Here is a 23,748-nt window from a genome sequence, read left to right as displayed (position 1 = left end):
TTCCTTTTATACATTTAATTGCAGGGTGTGAAAATGAAGATAGAAAATATATATCTAATATATAAATGCTTAGTGGCGTCTGTGTGTGTGTGTGGGAAAAAAAAACCAAGTTGCAGCGCCACCTGCTGGGCAGAGTTATACACTGACCTACTAAATTCTTAGTGTGTGTGGGAAAAAAAATTCAAAAAGGGCTGAAATAGGGTAGGGCTCAAACTCATTTTCGTGAGGTAATTTTACCTCATGAACACACATGTGTAGAGGCGTGCGTTAGTGTGTGTGTGTGTGTGTAAAAAACTATTTTCTCAGAAAGGGCTCATCCAATTGACCTGAAATTTGGTATACTGACATTATTTGACAAAAAAATTAGAATAGTCAAGTCAGTTAACTTCCATCATCCCCCCCTTCCCCCCGTGGGAGGGGTAGTAAAGGCTAAATTTACGAGTTGAGGGGTAATTTTACCTCATGAACACACATTAAAAAGGCCGCTTGCGTCAGGAAGTAACGCTCTTCCCCTGAGGAGGCCTGGGCTAGGTCCAAATGCATGACAAGAACCTTTTTAAGACCTTAAGTAGCTTGATTTGACTAGAATGCATGAGTATCATGCACGGGTTAACTTGTATATATATATATATAATTTAATTTTTACTACCTTCATTGTACTCATCACCGCATCAAAGTCCATATATTAGTAGCATATTGTACAAAGTTCTATGGTTTGCACTACTGCTCTTAACATTTTGTATTTATTCGCTCACAGTAGCTGTATCTTTACGAGGGGACTCTACTTCCCTTCCCCTTCTATTTTCTCCACCCAGAGTTTTATAATCTATTGTTTATTACTGTTTTTTCCCCCCTTCATTTTTTATTTATGGGTTTGCTATTAGTTACACACAACCTGTACCACTAATCTCTCTGCATATGGACATATTGGAATGATGTAATATCCTTGTTGGTACCCAGTAAAATAATAATAAGAAAATAATCAATATCTATATTGCTACATTGATATGTGTTTGGTAGGTGCAGTGTTTACTTGTGCACATGTGTTCTTTTATGCTATCACATTGACCCTAGTGTGTCTGTGTGTGTCTGTGTGTGTGTGTGTGTTAGGGAATTTAGACCTGTAAGCTCCAATGGGGCAGGGACTGATGTGAGTGAGTTCTCTGTACAGCGCTGCGGAATTTGTGGCGCTATATAAATGATGGAGATAGGACTGGCACTTAATCCCATCTAATGAAATTGAAGCTGAGTGGGATGTCATGACATTGTTACATCCAGTTGTCCTCCTACAAGTGGGTCCCATTGTTACAAATCGTTAGAGATCAGAGATGACCGCTCAGTGCTCTCTCCCACACCATTGGCCTTGTTCCGATAGATTGTGAGCAGCTTGTGCAGGAGCCGCTGATGCCGGAAACCTGTAGCTACTGCCGCTGTGGAACTACAAGTACACTCAATTGCTGTAGAGCCACAGATTGTCTAAGCGTGCAATAAAAGTGCTGTGGCTCTCCAGCGCTGATGACCTTTGTTCTTCCTGTTTTCTGGAGCAGCACGGTCACCGAAAACGCCAAACAACCTGCAATGCCTAGAACTAGCCCCCAAGCTACTCGGTCTGTGATGATTATCACTCTCACGGGGAATCCAGCGGAGTGGGCTGCCCTGGTTTATGACTATGACCAGCTTCCGAAATGGTCAGTGCAGAGCTGGTGCCTACTAGAGGAGAGGGTAGCCCCTCTCCCCCTAATCCCCACACTGTGTCCAGTCCTAAATTGAAAAGTACTGAGCTACTAGTGCGCTACTAGGGCGCTACTAGGGCGCTACACACCTAGTGGCACCCTATAAATAAAAACTAATACTAATACTGAGGCTCTTACAGACCTCCGTGGGTCGTTTGGATCCATAATAAATAAATAGCTGGTGTAGCAACTTTACCCCCCTTGTGATCCCTGCATAATGGACAATGGGGGCGCTTAATTTATTGGGTTGGGGTGGAGAAGGCACATTGAGGGAAGAATTGTCCATTTATATGAGTTGATAGGGTTTAAATTTTTCAGCTGTCCAAAATCGCACCTCATCCCTATAGTTTGCATGGACTGCATTTTGCACCTGCTAGTTGTACTTTAGCGGGACCAAATGTAATAAAAACCTTGCACCCAAACAGTGACCTGCAATGCCGAAAGCAGGACAAAATAAGCCACGCCCCTGTTCCACACAAACCCCACCCACAAATGAACAGATTTGTGTAACTTACCCACTTTCCTGTTAAGCCACACCCTTTAGGTGGTCAGTGGTTTGCGAATTGAAATCTCCCTCCAAAATCTAGACATCGGGAGATATGCGTTACTCTTGTCCTCAATGAGGCTAAACTGGGCAGTATTTTATCAGAAAGCTGAAATGAATGACGTGGGTGGACCTACAGTGAATGTAGGTTGGACTTTGATGTGACTTTTGACAATTTCCACCATGGGCACTTTCCAGAGTATCTGCCACGCAACAAATGTAGGGTACAGATAGATTTTTACTGGGGTATTGGTAATGTGCACTAGATAAATACAAAATAATGCAGATTTTTGTAAAAAAAAATGTGTTTTTGTTAGTGCAAATTTTACTCAGAAATATTATGTTCCTAAATATTTTCAAATTGCGTTCTATTTGATTTTGTGAATTGTGTAGACCAGGCGATTTCACTCTTATCAGTTGCCTGTTGTTGCCCATTAACGGCTCCAGTGCAGCGTTAAGCTGTAATAAACCTACAGAATGAAGACTTGCGATGTGGATGAAGATACAGTCATCTGTAGCCATCACATGTAAACTCCATACCAGGAATATTTCCTTAAATGTAGAGTTTAGCTCAAACAAGCACGCACATATATAGTAAGACAGGTTCTCTCTGCTTAAACTGTAAACCTTTTTTATTTTATTTTGGCTGTATTGTCCTTTAAACCCGCACTAACACATACACATTCCAGTTTAATGTGGAGCAAACACAAATGATTTGCTGGTTCTGTATCACAGACCCAACGGAACCCCAGCAACAGAACTGCTGCATGAGGCCAACGGACTGGGGGGTTCTGCTGGTTCTGTAATGCAGAGCTGGCGGATCACCTGTGTTTGTTACTTTTAAAATGAGCGGAAGGTCCTAAGTTGAATGTTTTTTGCCCGGGACAATGAGAACCAGAGGAGCCCTGGGGAAGGGGAGGGAGGAGATTAGTAAAATGCAATATATCGGTGATATAGTTTTAAGTACATTTCCTGCATTTGCCAGCTAGTGCTTTCAACTGAGGTTGAAATGGGACCTGTACAATAAACCTTCTCAGACACCTAATGTTACCCCATTATCATAGCTTAGACAAATTGGCTGTTTAGACCATTAAGCTGGCCGCACATGGTCTTATCAGATTATTATTTAATTTGGCCACGCACATGGGTAAGGCACACAGCTGATCCAAAGTCATCTCCAACTACCATCCGTCTTCAGTTTAACAGGGAGGATTCATTTAGCCCTGAGGTGTCTCGCGACTATTCCAGAGATACTTTGCAGCAGAGATTTTTACCGAAATCTCCGCTTTTTTTTTCTTTGCGCAGCCGCAATGTTCTGAGGAACATCGCAGATAATTGAATCCCCCCCTAAATGTTATTTTAAGTAAGTTATGAAAGTGTAGGGGAGCTTTTACTTACGTTTGTGACTGTTACATGTCGTCTTCTATTTTAGTCATACTTGCCAACTTTTCCTCGTTGGCTTCAGGGAGATCTCGGGGGAGGTGGACATGCGGGAGCGGGGCTTGGGCTTTACGACGAATTGCATCATTTTGGCCCAGCCCCCTAAATAATTGTCACCATTTTGGCCAATTACAGCAGGGGTTAAGATGATGGGATATTTGCGCCATTAAGCCCCCCCGCCCCTCATCCCCCGTCACTTATCTATTGTGGGGGCAAGAACCGGGTGGTTGCCCCGTTCTCCCAGGAGGTCTCTCAGAAATGCTGGATTCTCCCAGACATTCCGGGAGAGTAGGCAACTATGCTTAAAGAAAAGCAGCTAATGAATCTCTAGAGACTGAAGTGTCTTTTACATTTCTGTCTCCATTACTGAAGTCATGTTGTCTTACCTGTCAGTCTTTGATTAAATCTTGGTCTCCATGAAAATGGCCACCTCCATAGGCATCAATACATGGACATAGGACGCAATTTCTGAACTGTGTCATCATGCCACAGATGGCGAAGCCAACCACGTCTTGTACTGGCTCAGCATCAGGGAGAATGCCAGACTCTTCAGGGAGTGAGGGAGATCACCCCTATTTCAGGGAGTCTCCTGACATTCAGGGAGAGATGGAAAGTATGGTTTTAGTGGTCATTTAAACTGTACTATGTGAAAATATGGGTACTTTGTAGGAAGGCATAAATCCAGGGATCCTTTGAAAAGATCTCTTCATGCACGTCAGAGCCTATATCTCAAGCAGGACTGTAGAGGATGCAGTAAAGGACTCCTCCTTTCCCTTTATGTTGACATTTGTCTGGAGATATCGGTCCGCATAGGTGGGGCTTTCCTCAAAGATCAATGATGCCATCTACGCGTGTGTGCGTATATGTATATATGTAACCTTACATAGGGGGGAAAAATGCATAAATTAGGAGGCAGTAAGCAATCTAGCTTCACTTTCTATTCAGGCAGGAAAGGGTGCACACATTAAGAACTACATAAATTGTCTGAAAAAGTTAAGTAGCAGCATTGGCTGTCCCTGCTACCTGGCTCCTGGGACTTGTCTGGTCCGTTCCTTTGTTATATAAATGTTTTACTCTAAGTTCAATGAACTTTTTTTATTTTTTTTTGCTTATGCTGCGTAAATGTTCCCAGAGCGCTGTGTGTATACTAATTTGGTGCTCACAGCGGACAGATGCGTTAGTTCCAGGTAAGTGGTTCATTATTCATTAGATTCCTGATCCATAATGAACGATGTAAAAGTTCAGCGCCTGAGTTCTCAAACAAAACTTCTTCTTCTTCTTCTTCTTCTTCTTTTTCTCCCCATCATAAAGCATCACCTTGAGACATCAGAGAATGCAATGGACTTTGAAACTGCTGAAAGTACCCGTGGCTGCAGGAATGAGATAATGCACAGAAAGGACCTTAATCTTCAGGTATGGTAATATGTTTCTGGCTTTGAGAACGTAATGAGTGAACGCTATATATATAATATAGATTATTCTCCATGCCATATTAATAGGCGCTGTGTATATCTATCTACAGCTGCCAGCCAAACATAACTTATTTAAGAGCCTTACAGTCCTATATAATGTTATGTATAGAACATCATTCTCAGAACCTTCAATCACGTTTACATATACAGTAAGCCGTGGTTGAGATGATGTTATAGCTGCACTACCGGCTAATGGGTACATTTTATTGAGCTTCTCCCTACACTACCCAGAGCCCTGGACTCTGCTCCATTCAACCATTCAACCCTCTGGTTCTTCTCACAGCTAATGAAGAAAACCAGAAGGGTTTTGAGCGGGACCCATCACAAGACTCCTGTGAAGTGTCAAACCAGAGTAGCCCTGGGGGGGAATCATGTGTGAACGGAGGATCCCCAAGCCTGTATCTGGGGTAGGAAGAAGCTGGGTAACCTTTAAATAGTAGGTGTTGGAGCAGTAACTAACCGCTCTTGGTTTAATTATTTGTAACAAGACTGTATAAGCAAATAACCCCCTAGACTGACGTGTTTTCTGCATTTTTACGTGGAAGAAGCTGATTTTGATTGACAGGTTTGGGATCCTTTATCCGTAAACTTGTTATCCAGAAAGTTCCAACAGAGATAATACTGAAATTGTGTGTCTCACTTTTTACCAAATACCTCCAACTACAGTCACTGTGAGGAGCACTGCTAATTTTGAGGGGGATGCCGAGAGCAGTATGGGATAAAAAAAAATTACTAAATTACAATAAACTATTAACATATAGTAGAATTGGTGCTAAAATATTACAGAAGACGCAAGTACCAAGCCGGTCCCTACAATACAATTTATGCATATTATAAGGCGTTTGGTCAGTTGTAATCTAAAAGTTAAGTAATAACCTTGTTTAGAATTGATGATAATGCTACCAGTAAATATTTGGATATAATGACCGTATGCTGGGGTTTTACATACAACGATGGTTCTGTCAGATGTGGAAATACTATATGTAGCAAAGCTATGCGGTCTGTGAAAATGTATTTATTCTTGTTGCCCACTTAGGTGCAAGCAGTTTTATGTGTTGTCTATTAATAGCAGTTCAAGAGAACCTGTCAGAAGATGGTGGATTCCTGAGTTATATGTACATTGCTTAGTGCCTTGCCCACCACGCTGGTCCGGCGCTGGCGAGGAATCTGTGACTTCTGAGGAAGCAGCCTGGGAGAGTGTATAAAGGACTTAGGACAGAATTGGTCTAGCGCTTTCCTGTGCTGACATGGCACTGTGCAATGCACAGATAAATTGTGAATCAAGTACCAAATGTTCTATTAATGAGGCACTAACTAAAAACATTTTTCTAAAGTATGTTTATGTTTTAGTCCAAAAAGACCAACTTCTATTACTAAATAGTATGCAAATGTGGATTTCTGGTTGTCTATCAAGCAGTCTGCAGTGCAACCATTGTGTGTCCTGCCATAGAATGAAAAGCTGTTCTTATATAGATGCATAAGTCTACATAGTGTGTGTGTGTATTATAAATTTCTTTGTGTTCCGATTCTTAAAACCTGTCCTCAGCATAATCACGGTGAAGGAATGACTGACAGTTCATGGCTCGCAGCACCTCCGAAGCCAAGTTCTGCAGAGACCTTGAGCCTTGAAAACCTTTTTTTTAATGTTTCATATGTTTATGCGCCTAAAGGAAGAAGACATAAATTCTGACGACTTGTCGGAAGACGGTCAGTCCAGGCAAAAAGCGGAGAAGCGGAGAGCCAAAAAGAAGGTAAGTTAGTTCCATTTTCAAAGCACTGAATACAACAGGAACTTTGTGCATTCTAATAGAACAGACAGATTATTTCCCGGTGGCCCTGAGCATTTGTCTGGCTTCAATATGTTTTACAGAGTCTAACATCCGTATAATGCAGCTGAACATGATGTAATAAGTAAAGTTTCTAGGAAATGCGTTTGAGGGACCTTTTAGATGTAACTTGGAGAATAGGTGGCGTGATTGCCTGAATCTTTCTACGATGGAACTGATCATGTACAATGGAATGTCTGCCGTGAGCCGTGAGCAGCACAAGTGTGTCTGTGTTAAGACGAGAGCATGTAAAAGCAGTACTGTGTTCCAAGTAGCCCTGAAAACAAGTGATTGTATAAAGTTTTTGGTGTATTCATTACATGTAAACGTTTTAAAGGGTAACTAACAATCATTGGTACAATAATCCTTTCTCAATCTTTTTTTGTTTCTGCCTCTGAGTTTTGTCCGTGGCCTTGCACAATAAAAGCACAGGTGTTCCTAGGTATCGTGCGGGCCACACGCGTACTGGTGCAGGACCGGTGGCCAGTTTGGCATCGCCCAGAAGGACACAAATGGCACAGATCTGGTTGTTAGGTGATTGGGCCAAACTACTGCATCATGGGGTCTTTATACATTGTCGTCTGCTGGTGACTTATTGCACAATCTGATGTGATCAATCTCTGTCCAGATTTTCTGCCTTTAACCTCCGTTTTTAACGGCATAGGGCCTGATTTATTAAGGAAAGTAAAGGCAAAAAAAATAGTAACTTTACACCTGGGCAAAACCATGTTGCATTGGAGGGGAAGGTAAATTTAAAATGTGGGGACAAATTTATAGTTGTGATAGGGCTTGTTCTAGATCAACTTTACATTTCAGTGTAAACATAAAGCTATCAAGTATTTGTGTGCTACAGACAAAAAAGTCAGTATGTGCAAAATAATAAACTAATTTGCGCCCCTTGCATTGTAACATGGTTTTGTCCAGGAGAAAACTAACTATTTTTGTTTTTACTTAATTAATCGGGCCCATAATCTTCATTCATTTACAGTAGTGATGGGCAACAGGAGGCCCTCCGAGCCTTCTTCTGCGGCCCCCAGGTCCTTCTTGCAGATTTGTTTGTTATAACTTGTAACACTTGTTTATAATGCTCGCTCAGATGTTATTACAGATAGGTGTCTCTCTTTCTTTGATTAAATGTATTATTTTAACTTCTTACTTTGATTAAGGGTATTTGATTTGTTGGTTAGAGGCACACCGTTGCGATTGATTTGTAGTCTTGAGATTGTCTGTGATTGGCTACAACCTTCTGTCTGACCTTCATGTATAATATTACGGCTGTCTTTCTTTTCTCCATGCTTATTGCAGTACACAGTGACACTAAGCAGGAGAATGAGTCCTTTTCACTACTCAAGCTCATTAAATGCATGATTTTTATATTTCTGACATCTTGTCCAAAGTGAAGCAGAATCTCCTAAACGGTACCAATAATTTTGCCCCCGGCCGTTTAAGGATTTCTGTGTAGGATAAGCTACAACTTAGAAATTGTGTCTGTTTTATATTTATTTATAGGAAAAAAGAGAAGAAAGCACCACACATGGGGGTATATTTACTAAACTGCGGGTTTGAAAAAGTGGAGATGTTGCCTATAGCAACCAATCAGATTCTAGTTATCGTTTTGTAGAATATACTAAATAAATGATAACTAGAATCTGATTGGTTGCTATAGACAACATCTTCACTTTTTCAAACCCGCAGTTTAGTAAATCTAGCCCATATTGTAGATTTTTTTAAAAAAAAACTCAAGTCAAAATCTTGTGAAGCCAATTGGACTTGTACCAAAGTTTAAACAATGATAGGCTTATCTGTAGGATGATTACTGCAGGTGACACTGTATTCCCGGTCACGGTGCTGCACTCCACCCTGCACTGACAGATGCTTGCAGCGCTCCAGCGAGGAGGATCCGTCTCCAGCTCCCCCGGGATATAACTGTGCTCCCCCAGCAGCGCTCCAGCGAGGAGGATCCGTCTCCAGCTCCCCCGGGATATAACTGTGCTCCCCCAGCAGCGCTCTGTTACTGACTTGTTTTACTGGTGACTCTCAGGACTGGACCCTGGTTAATCGGTTGCAGTTGCTCTTGGAAGACATTTTGTAAGATCTGACCGAGGATACAATGTCACCTGCAGCCATCATCCTACAGATAAGCCTATCATTATTACACTGTGGTGCGAGTCCAATTGGCTTCACAATATATTAATTTGTATTTTTAAAGAAATCTACACTGTGTGGCGCCTTCTTCTCTTCTTTCCTGTATTCTAGATTGGACACTGTTGCAAACAAGTGCGTATAAGAGAAGAGGCCACCTACTATATGTGCAAGGAAAATAAATATTTCCTGAAAACTGTGTCTGCAATTGCAGACAATATAAATATATATATATATATGTGTGTGTGTATATGTATATATGTGTATATATATATATATATATATATATATATATATACACACGTTAACCCGTGCATAACTGACTTGACTATTCTAATTTTTTTGTCAAATAATGTCAGTATACCAAATTTCAGGTCAATTGGATGAGCCCTTTCTGCGAAAATAGTTTTTTCCACACACACACTAACGCACGCCTCTACACATCTGTGTTCATAAGGTAAAATTACCTCACGAAAATGAGTTTGAGCCCTACCAAATTTCAGCCCTTTTTTAATTTTTTTTCCCACACACACTAATAATTTAGTAGGTCAGTGTATAACTCTGCCCAGCAGGTGGCGCTGTAACTTGGTTTTTTTTTCCCCACACACACACAGACAGACAGACGCCACTAAGCATTTATATATTAGATATATATATATAATATATGGAAAGCAACAATTCACTAAGGAGTCTTTTGCCTCCTTTCCTCAGAGACAGCGGGAACGGAAAAAGCTTGAAAAGAAGAAACATCTGGAAGAAAATGAGCAGGTATTTACTGATGGACAAAAGTCTCCTAAATGCAATGAAACTAATATGCATACAATAACTCCAGCGCCCAAAAATATTTTTTGGTACGTTGGTTCCCCAGCATATCTTGCATGTTGAAGTACAGCTGCCTTCACAGTGTGATTAAAAACATAAGTAATTTGTTCCTGAAAGCCCTTCTGACAGAAGGGTTTAAACTTGTCGTTCTGATGTCACAACCTTTTCAGATTATTGGGCTGTTGCGTCCCGTGTGATATGAATAACGTTTCTGTCAATTGTGTTATTTATGACTCACTAGTCGTTTGCTTAAAAGTAAGATACCCGAGGGCAGCTAGATTGCTTTTATATGTCATCTATTGTATCTGTGTTAATAAACATCACATGCTGCCGGGACTTGTTAGAAGGGTCTTTGCCAATAAAAATAAATTTTCCTGTAATTAAGAAAAAGTTTATGAATATCAGATGATCCTTGAAGGGCTTTTCTGTGACTGCTGTGTTTTTCTGATAAAAGCTGTACACGTGATACTGAATTGGCCTCATATAACCAGTTATAAAATGACCCTCTTGTTGGAGATAACTGACTGCAGAGTGGTATTCAGCAAGAGCTGGAGCCCTATTGTAAGACTGGATGATCATATAGGGCCAGAGTCATTAAGGAGAGCAAAGCAAAAAAAAAAAAGGAGTAACTTTGCACCTGGGCAAAACCATGTTGCATTGGAGGGGGGAGGTAAATTTAAAATATGGGGACAGATTTATAGTTGGGGTAGGGAATGTCCTAGGTCAACATTACTTTTCAGTATAAAAATAAAGCCATCAATTATTTGTGTACTACGTGACAAAAAAAAGCCAGTATTTATCTTATGTGCAAAATAATAAACTAGTTTGCACCCCTTGTATTGTAACATGGTTTTGTCCAGGATCAAATTTACTCCTTTTTTTTTTTTTTTGCTTTACTCTCCTTAATGACTCACCCCCATAATTTTCACAGTGATATTAACTTGGGTATGACAATACAGTGAGTAATTTCCCTTTAGTGAGCCACAATAAGGACGTTTTAACATACATTGTGCAACTGGGAGACTGCTAGACTAGAGACTACGTTGACCGTAAAGCAGCACGTTGATCAGAATGTCAGCTCCTCTGTCTACTTTGTCCTCTCTCGGTAGGAGCCGGAGTGGGATGTCAACAGCGCCTTTGTTGCCAATGCTGCCAGTCACATCAGACCAAAGACCAGGAACAAACTTGACAAGAAGTATAACGCTAACAAGGAGAACGAAGAGAAGACCGAGGAGGTAACGCTACGAGTGCTGCCGCTGACAGACTAGTAATTGGTCTGTTTGTGAACAGATGGCTCCTAGGATAATGTTACTGATAGCGGCTGTCATTGATGCTGGAGTAGAATCGCTGACATGAGCCACATTAAGAGTTGGGGGCAAAGCCAAAGAGGGAGCAGATTTGCACCTTGGCAAAACCTAGTTGGTCCGCAGTCTGGATTGGGGGAGGATGGGGGTAGGGTGGGCGATTTAGTGCCCCGTCACCACTCCCACTCCTAACAGGGGCGGCTGCACATTGTGTTTTTATACATAGTCATAGGATTCTCTCTCTGCCTTTCGCCTGACAATCACATGCATTTAGTGTGGAGTTCTCCCTGAAGAGCAGCCAATCTCCCTGATCCTTGTGGAGGGGGGGCGTGGTGACCTCGTCGTGTCACCCTAGCTCTGCACCTGCTATAAAATGTTGAAACTTGTGGCATTGAATAGTGGGGTGTGGCTTAAACCCAGCTATTCAATGCCACGCCCCCTCCTACCCTCTGTCACATGAACTGTCCTCCAGTATATCCCGGAGTACATTGGCAGGTATGTCCCTAGTATGTGCATTTTGTTCATGTCTCGTGCAGCAATATAGGCTTGTGTGTAACTTATATTTCTTTGATTAGTTATCTGCTATTTAGCTAATATATGCTATTTCTTAGCAAAATGATACAATCATAGTTTTACCTGTCTCTGTTCTATGTTCTGCTCCCATTTACTGAAGCCTAATCCCAATTAGCAATTAGTCATGTAACCAGAGCTGTAAACTAAATAACGGTGCTAATCAAGTGTTTTATATCATCGGCATTATTCATATACAGTACGGGGTCTATTATTCGGCATGCTTGGATTTTGGGATTTTCCTGATTTAAAGTTTTGGTTTTTTTCTCTTAAAATAAGAATACTGAGACACATTAATTTTTAATCCTGTCGTTCTCCACACTGCACCTGTCATCCACCTCCATATTGAATTTAGCAGAGCTCCTCACAGTAACTATTGGAAAAGCATTTAGTGATCGTATCTATGTGTGTGAAAAAATCACCAAACGTCAGCAATGATTTGTTTATTTTCCCCCCCCTACTGGATGACAGATCCCACACCTCACGCAACGTGTTTTGCGCAAATCTAATGTGATGGAAATCTTAGGAAATGTTTTTTAATAACAGTGTTGTGAGATCACGTCGTCACCTCATCTTCTTTCTCTTCTCAGGGTGACTGCACAAATTCTGTGATCCAAAGAGGCCAATATCTAGCGGGTAAGTAGGTCTTTAGTGAGCCCCCGTCCATAGAGGTGTGACGTTTCGGCCGTGTCATCCGTTTAACCACTCGCTCCCTTCCTGTTGTTGGCATTTGAATTGTAAATGTATTTTCTTGCTGCACGCTGTGTTTCTCTGTAATGACTTGATGTTTGGTTTGATCTTTCCCTCGGTTTTGATTGTTGTCGGTTCTGTGAATTTATGATGGTTACATGAAGGGCGCGCAGAGCTTGGCTCCGGCGGTAGCTGGAGGGCGACTCTGAATTTCATGGACCCCACCGAACCTCTCCAGACAAAAAGGGAACATCCTGAAACTAGCATCTGTTTCTATTTGTTCTGCAACGTCATTTTTAGACCTTTTCCCCCCATGTGTCTGCACACTTAGTATATATAATATCCATCTGTTGCAACTGGTGAATACATTGCGAATCCATCACCTGCTTTTCAGGTTCTAGATGTTGGATGTTTTATATCTCGACTATTATTTCTTAAAACGTTCCAAGGGCTACTTCCTAACATATTTCCTAGGGGGAGATCAATTAGCATAGTTCCCGTAGGAACCTCGTACAGTGTGTCCCTGCGGGATGTTACAGGTAAGAATATGTTCTCATTAGAGGTGTAGATGTTTCCTGTACCATAGCTGAAATATATTTGCGCAGGAACATCTTGCGGCTAATTGAGTTCCCCCAACGTCCTTTCTAACATCCCTCAATTAAAAATGATCTTCGACCTGATCTGCCCAGACCACACCTCTGATTCATCCAGACACACCCACAATTTGTTGTGGTCGCCCCCCCACCATCGAACAGGCCACACCATTTTTGTTTGGTGGAAATTAGGACTGTCATGAAAGCAGGTCTGTTGTGGAATTGCAATTTTTGTGCATAAGCCAATTATGACTGCCTGTTATGTGTCACAGAGCTGTGGAATTAGCCGATGCGAGCAGTTTATTCGCTAGCTATTATATGAACATTTTCCATTCTTAGGGGCATATTCAATTGTCGGCGAGATTGCTTAAAATCCTGCGGTTCGCGCACGATTACTGGAAAAACCGTTAATACGGTAATTTACTCGCTGGATTTCAGCTCGCTGCTCAGGGAGCTGCGAGCTGAAATCCAGCGAGAGATTACCGTATTAACGGTATTAGTTTTTCCGCGGCGGAACCCGCCGACAATTGAATATGCCCCTTAGTGTAACATTTAAACCCTACTTACTCAGGTTCTAGCCGTGAGCATGGGCCTAATTCAAATCGGAACGCAACTTGCATGCAAAAAATAGAGCACGGAACTTGAGCGCGGTTCCGACCGTATTCAAATTCAAGCGGATCTCAAGATGCGTTTCGATTTGAATCTGGGTGTAAGTGCGCTCTGCCGAAACGTTACATGCCGTATGTTAACACTACAGGACATGCACTTGTACAATATAAAATCCCATCAGAACGCATGCAAAAAACGTTATACTATAAAATATATGAACTCTAAACAGTACGTTCATTAATAAAAATATGGTTAGTTTAAAAAGAAATAAGAAAAAAAAAATGTGGGGGGGTATTTTTATTTTTTTTTACATTTTTCTTTAGATTAAATAGATCATTCCAGATGTTCTGAATGCATGCTGTACGTACATTGGGTTTTATGGTCTATCTTACTTGCATACAGTTGTTTTGTGCTAGTTACTGGCACACATACGAGTGGTTTATAATACAAAGGCTATACCGTGTCGGTCATCACTTACACCTGCCTTGTACTTGGTGCACGTTATATGGCTGAAGCCATGACCTGGATTGGCCACATCTGCATCGGCACGTCCTTACGGTACGTGGCCTATGTTACTCCGCCCCTTCCCTCCCCTGCTCCGCCTCTCAATTCGGCAGTCATAAGTGTCCTTTGCGTTCAGACATCAGAGTCTCCCTGACTCCTGGGAGAGCAAGCAATTGTCCCGCGATGGGAGCCTCAATGACGCAAATCGCGACAAAATGTTTTTGTTGTGGGGGCGCCGCCAAAATGACCGCGGTTGACCGTGTCCCGCTATCCCGCCACGCCCTCTGACCGGGATGTCCCGGACTTTGATAATCAAAAGTTGGCAAGTGTGATATAATTGGTACCGAATAAGTGGTGGTGATATGTCCCACTTTAGTCATTGCTCTTCTTAACAACTTCAATTTATTTTACGTAAAGTGATCCTAATACGGATTTTCCAATAAGCGGCTCATTCTAGAATACTTAAGATGAGTCATTATAGAGTATTTTTCCACCACTGCACTAATAATGTACACTGAGAAAACGATACCATACGAGCGCTGAGCTGCACGAACTAGAAATATAGTAATTCTCATTTCCATAGACCGTGGATGTGTCAGCAGATTTCTGCTAGGTGGATAGTTCAGCCATCAAGGCTAGCTGGGCACATTAATTTCACTACCTTACAAATTGCCTTGAATCCCTGAGCTCTTTAAGACCTGGATCAACTTAAAAACTAAATGTAAAAAACAGTTTTATCGCTAGTTACGGAGTGTCACGGATTGCCTAAGTACTGCTACAAATATTATTCCTTCAAAGATAGGTAGGAGGAGTAGAACTAACTTATGTGGCGGCTGAGAATTGTGTCCTTCTGTCATTTAAGGGGTTAAACTCCGCAGAACAGTCTCTGGGGAGCAATCTATTATTTCTGTAATTGTTGGATTTCTGACATCTGAGTAACTTCTCACATTTCCACACAATCTGTCTAATTGCAGACATATGAGTAGTGTTTAGATTGTGTTCACACTTTCCCAGCCGTGGTATAATGGGGATATATATAGGTGATAATGTGCCTTTTTTCTTTACAGTAAATTACTTTAAAGCTGTGTGCATTTTGGGTTGTGCATTAAACATCTGCTGCTTCTTTTTAATCCCTGACTATAAATTCCACTCCGACACCTCGCATCACGCTGCCTAATCGCTTAACAAAATAGCAGTCATCTGATGTCCCAAGTACTTGTCGGTGTAAATCTCAGCTTTATACATTTGTATTAGTCTAAACGCCCTAGGACGCAATGTGTTGTCGATGGTCTCGTCTCTTCTTGCTCTGCCCAAGTGCATTTTAGATTCCTTTTTTCAGTGCAGGTAGGGGGCGCTTTCTTGGCAGAATTTTGGAATATATATATTTCACTTGCATTATGTAGATGGGAATGAGACAAAACTACCATGTCTTTTAGATTTATTTTTGGTTTATTCCCAGAAATATATCCCCCCAAATTACAAGTCAGCATTTTTTTTTTTAATAAGAATTTCAAGTATGAGTACTTTTATTAAATACCTGCCTATTGTGATTAGGATACTTCCTAGTAATTTACTATTTTGCAATGCTAAAAACACTTCAGGGGTATATATTTACTAAACAGCAAGTTTGAAAAAGTGGAGATGTTGCCTATAGCAACCAATCAGATTCTAGCTGTCATTTTGTAGAATGTACTAAATAAATGATAACTAGAATCTGATTGGTTGTTATAGGCAACATTTTTTTAAAATCTGCAGTTTAGTAAATATACCCTCAGGCCCTTATATTCTCTGAAGCATAGCCATAGAACTCAAAACCGAGCCTTTTCATATATTTCTATCTGTATCTCCCCCCATCCATGTTGTTTTCCACCCTCCCACTGGTCCCCACCCCTCTATGTGGCACTAAAGTTTTCATGTTTTTCTAAAATATATATTATATCTATACATAATAGATGAGATATATATATATATATATATATATATATATATATATATATATATATATATATATATATCTTTTGTTATACCTTCCTTCTCTATGCCAATACAGTGTTGCTGGTACACATTACAGGTAGTTCTATATGTTTGCTATGGATGCAGACCATACACTCTGATTAATTTGTATAACCTTTGTTACACCTTTTGAAAGTACAAAATAAGAAAAACTTTATTTAAAATGCAAAAAACAGCTCCATTCTATGTGGCATCTTGTCATGAAAGTGCTTTGTTGCTAAGGGATCATATGGCCAGATCGATCCCATCCAATTTTTCAGGTGGTCCTGTTGCTCGTGCTAAGTGCCAGGCTCGGCTCGTGGGCTCCAGACTTACATTTACAGGTTTTTATATGTTGCTTTGTGCAATAACTCCTTTTGACTTTGTACATTGGTTCGTCAAAACCTGTGATGAGGTTCGTGGCACCAAACGCAAAGATTTTCCGTTCTGTGGCAAGTTCAGGGGGAGTGTTAATCCGGCTCTGCGCACAACCTGCACCGAGGGATATAACCCCATGGGCCTAGGCTACATACTGCTTCCCCCCCCCCCCCCCACCTCCATTTGTCAAAAAAACCCAAAACCTAAAAATGAGTTAGAGTGATTTGGGCCCTGGGTGAGATTACCTGAAACAGAGGGAAGAGGTCTGCCGTCTCCTTGCCTGCTCTCTGCCATATTTTCTGACCTTTCTGACCCACCGCTCTGGATGTAGATCATAGGATTCTGGGGGAAAGAAGACAAACCATGGAACTGTACTAAATGGTGCACTCTACAAGAGGACTTACTAGCACCATCACATGAACTAGGGAAAGTCCTATAACAAGAACATATTCTACATCTAGATAAATACAAAGAGGAAATACAAATATAAGGTTAGAACCCTTTTTTAAAAAAAAATTCTTTTCTATTTTGCTTACAAATGAAAGTACTTGTCAACTACTTTGCCCTAAGCAGCTTAATATAGAAATGGGGTTTTGTTAAAATTGGTGGTAGATGATAATTTTATAACCACTTCATAAAAACCAATCAGTTGTTAGCTTGAACCAGACTGATAAAACAAATCTCTGAGTTCGGAGTTTGATTTGCTTATTTTATGTTGCACGTTTAGCCTTCAACGCCAGCACAGGTCATTCCTTCCATTGTGTACACTTGAACGATTGCATTCCTTGCTCTCCATCCCTTGTGACGTTGTTCTTCTCTGCTCTTCCAGAGCAAGGCATTAATTCTGTGAAAGACGGAGATTACACCAAAGCAATTGAACTGTTTAGTGAGGCTATCCGGTTAGACCCTGAAGATTACAGGTACCGTTTCTGTAGTTGTCTGTTACTGTGAGATCTTCTGAAGGGTGTATGTGTTTCCGACGATCTGTGTTCTAATTCCCTGAATTGTACAGTACTGTGATAACGTACTGATTCTCCTGACGTTATCCAGACCTTCTTGTGTAATGTTAGGAAGGTGATCATGTACTGGTTACTTTTGGCACAGGGACATGTATTAAATTGAGAATTATACTGTAAAGCACTTTTCGCTGCCCTAACATTTAAAATGTTTTTGGTTTGAGTGACAGCTTGGCCCGTATTATGGAATGTGTGTCTCTGCCATTTCATCTTGGATGTCCTCTCGCCACTTAAAATTTAGTCTTTCAAAAACCGAGCTGCTAATATTCCCGCCAGCCAACAGTAGCTGCCGACCTGATGTCTCTATTTCTGCTAATAGAGACAATTAACCCAAATCAAGCTCAGTGACTAGGGCTAGAGTTACACACTGAAGAATTGACCGACTGACATGCTATCTACAACAATTTTACTAACGACTGAAGGTCCGATCAGTCTGGCGATACATGCTTACACACTAATACCGCTTTCATACTGCCGCCCCGGCAATATCCCGGGTTTTTCAAGCCGGGTTTTTGCCGGGGCTCGGAGCGTCCTAGCTCAGAAACACCATTCATACTGCACCTCGGACCCGGTAATTTCCCATTCATACTGCACAAGTCTGTGCCCTAGCAATTTGTGGGAGTCATCACCAGAGCAGTTTTCATTGGCTGAAAAATGGTGATGTCATTGAAAGGTGACTGGTTTTCGAATCTTCCACGGGCTCCCACCGATGATCCCATCCTCCAGAGACAGGCAGACAGCCAATCAGCTTGCTTTCTGTGCAACCCGGGTTCAAAAACCCAGGTTGCACCATTCATGGTGCAGGCAACCCGGGTCCGACCCGGGAATTACCCCTCGATAAATCCCGGGTTGAAGACCCAGGTTTTTAGACCCGGATTTTTGACTTGTACCATTCATACTGCACCAAGACCCGGGTCGTTTGAGCTCGCCCCGGCAAAAACCCGGGATTTTGGTGCAGTATGAATGGGGTATAACACGATTTACCTTTAGATCTGTGCTCTTTATCTAATTGTTTAGAGAATGGCTAAACAATATTCATTCATTCATTCCTGTCACCCTGACTAAAACCACTTTGTTATAGCTATCCACGTGTCCTTACGAATTGCGTTAGCTTCTGTGACTCTGAAACAAAATTTCCAGTCTCAAAACGAACGTATACCTCTGTGCCGCAAGGAAGGAAGAGAGTGCGTCATTTACATCCTTATCATCTATTTATTTATATAGCGCCACTGATTCCGCAGCGCTGTACAGAGAACTCACTCACATCAGTCCCTGCCCCATTGGAGCTTACAGTCTAAATTCCCTAACACATGCACACAGACAGACAGAGCGAGACTAAGGTCAATTTAATAGCGGCCAATTAACCTAGCACTGGGGTCATGAGTTCAATTCTCAACCATGGCCTTACCTGTGTGGAGTTTGAATGTTCTCTCTGTGTTTGCGTGGGTTTCCTCCGGGTGCTCTGGTTTCCTCCCACATTCCAAAAACATATTGGTATTTTAATTGCATGCTTTCGACCCTAGTCAGTGTGTGTATGTTGGGTAATTTAGACTGTAAGCTCCAATGGGGCAGGGACTGATGTGAGTTCTCTGTACAGCGCTGCCTGATTAGTGGCGCTATATAAATAGCTGATGATGATAAAGTCAAAGACAAAATCTGAGGACCCACTATCATTTCTATCAGTCATGTCAAATACAAAATATTTTCCATTATATGGTTCTAGATAAATATATAATTCTTAACCCTATATAGGTAGCTCTTAACCATGTTATGTTTGGGCTCAGAGTAACAGGACTCTGATCTATTTTTCTTCATAATTTTTAAGGAATAATGCAGAGGCGCCCGTTGGGATCTACACCCTTCACCTCTTTTAAAACCAGTAAAATATCTGATCAGTTCAGTAGATAGGCTTTTGTGAACGGTCATTATTTTTGTTCTGAAAATTTGGTTCATTAAACTTCTTTAGGATTTTTGTTCTTGCTCTTTATTTACAGGTATTTTGGGAACCGCTCGTACTGCTATGAACAACTGAAGCTTTACCCCAAGGCGCTGGTGGACGCAGACATCTCCATACAACTCTCCACCGCCTGCCCCAAAGGCTACTTCAGGAAAGCCCGAGCTTTGAGAGGCTGCAATGTAAGATCTTCCTGGGTTATACCCACGGGTACTGCCCGCAGTTAACGTCACTGCCTTCATATCGGTCATGAATATTGTTTGTAATTTAATGTAAAAATAGGAGTGTTGCTGCTTCAGTGTAGATGCTACTCCCAGTATTATTTTTACTATTTATCTGTTTTTTTTACCTTTCTAACCATTTATTTCCCACTTACCGATCACTTACATACAAATTCCATCATATATTATCTCAATAATCCATTGTTCTTGTGCACTGTAGTACACATGGGAATGAGTCAAAACAAAACGGGTAGACTACAGCACTGGGGAGATGCAACAGAAACCATGTTATAGTAACAAACAAAAAGGGGTACAGAAGCGACTCTAATTTAGTAATCCCAAGTCTCCGTTAGAGCCTGCTAGAAAGAGCCAAGCAGCACAGAAGGTGGATTGACAGGGCCATGGCCCTGTATGATTGCCAGGACCTGACTAAATAGAGGGATTTGCGTGTGTACGAGAGAGGGGATTGCTAAGGGATTTAGTACAGGTGTTGTTTAAAGGGGAACTCACTTTTGAGTTTTGGTTGTATTTTGGCTGTGATGCAATTTTATCCATAGCCTCAAAAATGCATTTTAGGATGGCTGCGTGCCTCAGTCTTGTGACTGAAATAAAACAGCTGTCACCCACAGGGTTATTCTGCCGACTTCCCCCGTGTGCTATAAGCCTAATTCTCATTACTGCCTGTGACACACATGAAATGGGGAATCCAGTTCGGCAAACCTATGTGTTTGCAGCCTTAGAGTATGCTGTTGTCGGGTTTTTGTGAACTGATTGCGTCTTAATGTCAAACAGGGTTGTCCCCAATACTTTAAATAACCTCAGTTCTGCCTACACATACTTATTAAGGCACATCCAGTACCCACATGGCGCTATGGCATTGGTGCATACATGGTTTCGCAGTAGTAATGCTGACACATTAGCATTAATTATTGTCGTTTATTCCATGCATGATTAAGGAAGGACACACATGAATATACCACACAGCATCATTGTAAGTACGGCTTACACCACTGGAAGATTAACCTTTTTATAATTCATAAGTAAAAGGACAACAACAATATTCACAGTGTTGATCACTTTAAAAAAAAAATGTAAGTCGCTTAATGCAAAGAAGTTCTGCTAGAGACAATCTGGAATGTGCATCAAAAGTTGTAGGAACGTGTAACTGAACTTAACATAAATATGGCATTGTATAAATAAAGCTACTAATAACGGTAGCAAATGGAGAACACATGTAAAAAAATGTTCCTAATATACATAGAACACGTTTCTGTATTAGTGGAGGCCAGCACGGTGGCTTAGTGGTTAGCACTTCTGCCTCACAGCACTGGGGTCATGAGTTCAATTCCTGACCATGGCCTTATCTGTGAGGAGTTTGTATGTGCTCTACAGTGTTTGCGTGGGTTTCCTCTGGGCGCTCTGGTTTCCTCCCACACTCCAAAAACATACTGGTAGGTTAATTGGCTGCTATCAAATTGACCCCAGTCTCTCTCTGTGTGTGTGTCTATATTAGGGAATTTAGACTGTAAGCCCCAATGGGGCAGGGACTGATGTGAGTGAGTTCTCTGTACAGCGCTGTAGAATCAGTGACGCTATATAAATAAATAGATGATGATGGGACACTTACCTGCCTGTAAATGACGCACTCTCTCTTCCTTGCGGCACAGAGGTATGCGGAGGCAGAAATGGCGTTCAGGATGGTGTTACAGTTGGATGAAGGATGTGAGGAGGCTGTGAAGGAGATCCACACATGTCAGATTCTGCAACTCCTGGTAATTTCAGGGATTTGAAATCCTATTATTCTCTTTGGGCCCGCACCAGCCCAATACGGTGTATCGGGCTGGTGCAGAGTTTGCGTAGCGTATCTTGCGTGATAACGCTCTGTGCATGAATGAAAGTGGGCACGTTATATGGGCACATGCGTACTTCTGCCAGTTAAGTCAGCCCGCGTATGGAAATGCGTAGCAGGGGGGCATTCTATTGTAGGCTGAGTAAGGTAAGGGCAAGTACGTGCAGTGTGGACAATGGATGCAGAAGTACAACGGAAGGGATACAACGGAAGTTGTATCTCCTGTATTAATTTTTTTTTTTTTTTAAAGGTTTATTGATGCCTAATAATGAATGAGCTTGTTGCACATAAAACAAATGGATAAGAACATGGGCACAAGTGGGACCTAGGTATCTGACGTGTGCCTGCCGTGCACTGGGCGCACATGCTGCTAGTACGGATCTGCACGGACATTAAGATGTGTGACATTCTTGAGTGTAAAGTACGGAATCCTAGAAGTATAAAAGCATTTTGTCGTCCACTCTGTATCGGGCCCTAGAGGTCTGCAGCTCAAAGGGCCACAAAATGGCTAGCAAATTGCAAAATATTATCCGCTGCTAAGGATACTAAATAATATGTTAGATAAAGTGAAGAAGAGACATTGTAGTATATCACTTTCTATAAGTGTGATGCCAATCATACTAAGGGGGTTATCATGCCTAATATCTGCTCCATGTATGTGCTGTACCTGATAAAAAGCTCCAAATCTTTCCTCCCGATCCTCTTTCATTTTACTCCGCACCAATCGCTAGTTCTCTCTTTCAGCCCTAGAGCGGCTGGAAGCAGACTAGGGGGTAAATGTATGAAGCTCCGGGTTCTTCAACACCCGCGAGTTCGGCGTCTTCAGCGTTTAAATTTAAAGCGGCGCTGCCTTGTAAAGGGAAACTTCCCTTTACAAGGCAGCGCCGCTTTAAATTTAAGCGCTGAAGACGCCGAACTCGCGGGTGTTGAAGAACCTGGAGCTTCATACATTTACCCCTAGGTGCTAGATTTACTAAACTACGGGTTTGAAAAAGTGGAGATATTGCCTATAGCAACCAATCAGATTCTAGCTGTTATTTTGTAGAATGTACTAAATAAATGACAGTTAGAATCTGATTGGTTGCTATAGGCAACATCTCCACTTTTCCAAAGCCGTAGTTTAGTAAATATACTTTTTGATGTTAGGAATCTAAACAACATAAAATATTTGCACCACAGTTTAGTATAAATATCCGTAAAATCTGTTCCCAGCTGCCCTGAATTACCAGAAAGACGGGTTGGAGTTTAGGAGTCACATTACTTTATATGTCGAATGTATGGTGTCTGCAATGCTGCTGTGTCTGCTTCATAAACGGCAAAAGCCTAATTTATTTACATAGCTGTATCTAGGTACCTTGATTTCTGGAACTCTCGTACAGTATTGAACGTATACATAGGTCTCGTAAGGTTATCTAAAAATGCAAACTGCCTGTAAATAGTTTTGAGATGTTTGATCTTTAAATAAAATAAATGTCCATTTTATATCTTGTTCCGCTAATCTCTGCAGATAGAAGTGGGTGTAGTAACAGAAGAATACACCCCTTTGGTTGATTTTTCTAATCTGTATTTAATTCTTTTCCTAGAATCATGGTTTTACCCAGGAACAAAGCATCAGTTTGCTGGAGGAATATGAATCCGTCGCTGCGGTGATGGAAGCTCCGATTTCTGCTAAAGGTGATTTTTCTGAACCGTTCCAGCAGTTAAACTTTAGGGGAGGGTGGGAGGGGAGCGCAGACATTCCAGACGCAGCTACCGCTAACACTCTCTCTCCCTCCCCGTGACCGGCCGTGCAGTCTTGCAGGAAAATGTGAATCTAGAGGAGACGGGAGAAGAGGAGCTGCTGTTTGTAAATGACTTGTCGGAGTGAGTATGACCACACATCTGTTGCCTGAGGAGAAGGATAAATCTGCTTCAGCTGACAAGAGTTTATAAATGCTCTACAGACGTATTCCACTTATGCAGATTGGCTTCCCTTTTTAATCTTGATCTCCGGGCATGCATTTCACGCCTCAGTTCCTTGCCGAACGTCTTCGGGGAAAGTATTGTAAATTATTTTAGGGGAATGGGTCCCTCTGACGTTTATTATTAT

At 41.5% G+C, this 23,748-nt stretch overlaps 1 protein-coding gene across 2 annotated transcripts in view; it reads left to right on the top strand.

Annotated features, from left to right (window-relative positions):
* Positions 1 to 23,748, top strand: part of LOC142160886 (uncharacterized) — a 60,168-nt gene that overhangs the window by 22,139 nt on the left and 14,281 nt on the right. For both annotated transcript variants that reach the window (XR_012693328.1, XM_075215940.1), the window contains exons 2-11: positions 5,029 to 5,130; positions 6,860 to 6,940; positions 9,869 to 9,925; positions 11,089 to 11,214; positions 12,444 to 12,489; positions 17,449 to 17,539; positions 19,630 to 19,771; positions 21,478 to 21,582; positions 23,243 to 23,333; positions 23,453 to 23,522. Coding sequence is in view for 1 of the 2 variants with exons in the window: in XM_075215940.1 (XP_075072041.1) it covers positions 5,029 to 5,130; positions 6,860 to 6,940; positions 9,869 to 9,925; positions 11,089 to 11,214; positions 12,444 to 12,489; positions 17,449 to 17,539; positions 19,630 to 19,771; positions 21,478 to 21,582; positions 23,243 to 23,333; positions 23,453 to 23,522 (911 nt within the window). In the remaining variant the exon portion in view is untranslated. The remainder of the gene's footprint in view (positions 1 to 5,028; positions 5,131 to 6,859; positions 6,941 to 9,868; positions 9,926 to 11,088; positions 11,215 to 12,443; positions 12,490 to 17,448; positions 17,540 to 19,629; positions 19,772 to 21,477; positions 21,583 to 23,242; positions 23,334 to 23,452; positions 23,523 to 23,748) is intronic.

Source organism: Mixophyes fleayi, chromosome 6 (genome assembly GCF_038048845.1).
Source record: "Mixophyes fleayi isolate aMixFle1 chromosome 6, aMixFle1.hap1, whole genome shotgun sequence".
Classification (NCBI taxonomy): Eukaryota; Metazoa; Chordata; class Amphibia; order Anura; family Limnodynastidae; genus Mixophyes; species Mixophyes fleayi.
Note: the sequence above shows the minus strand (reverse complement) of the source record. Positions and strands in the feature narration are given on the sequence as shown.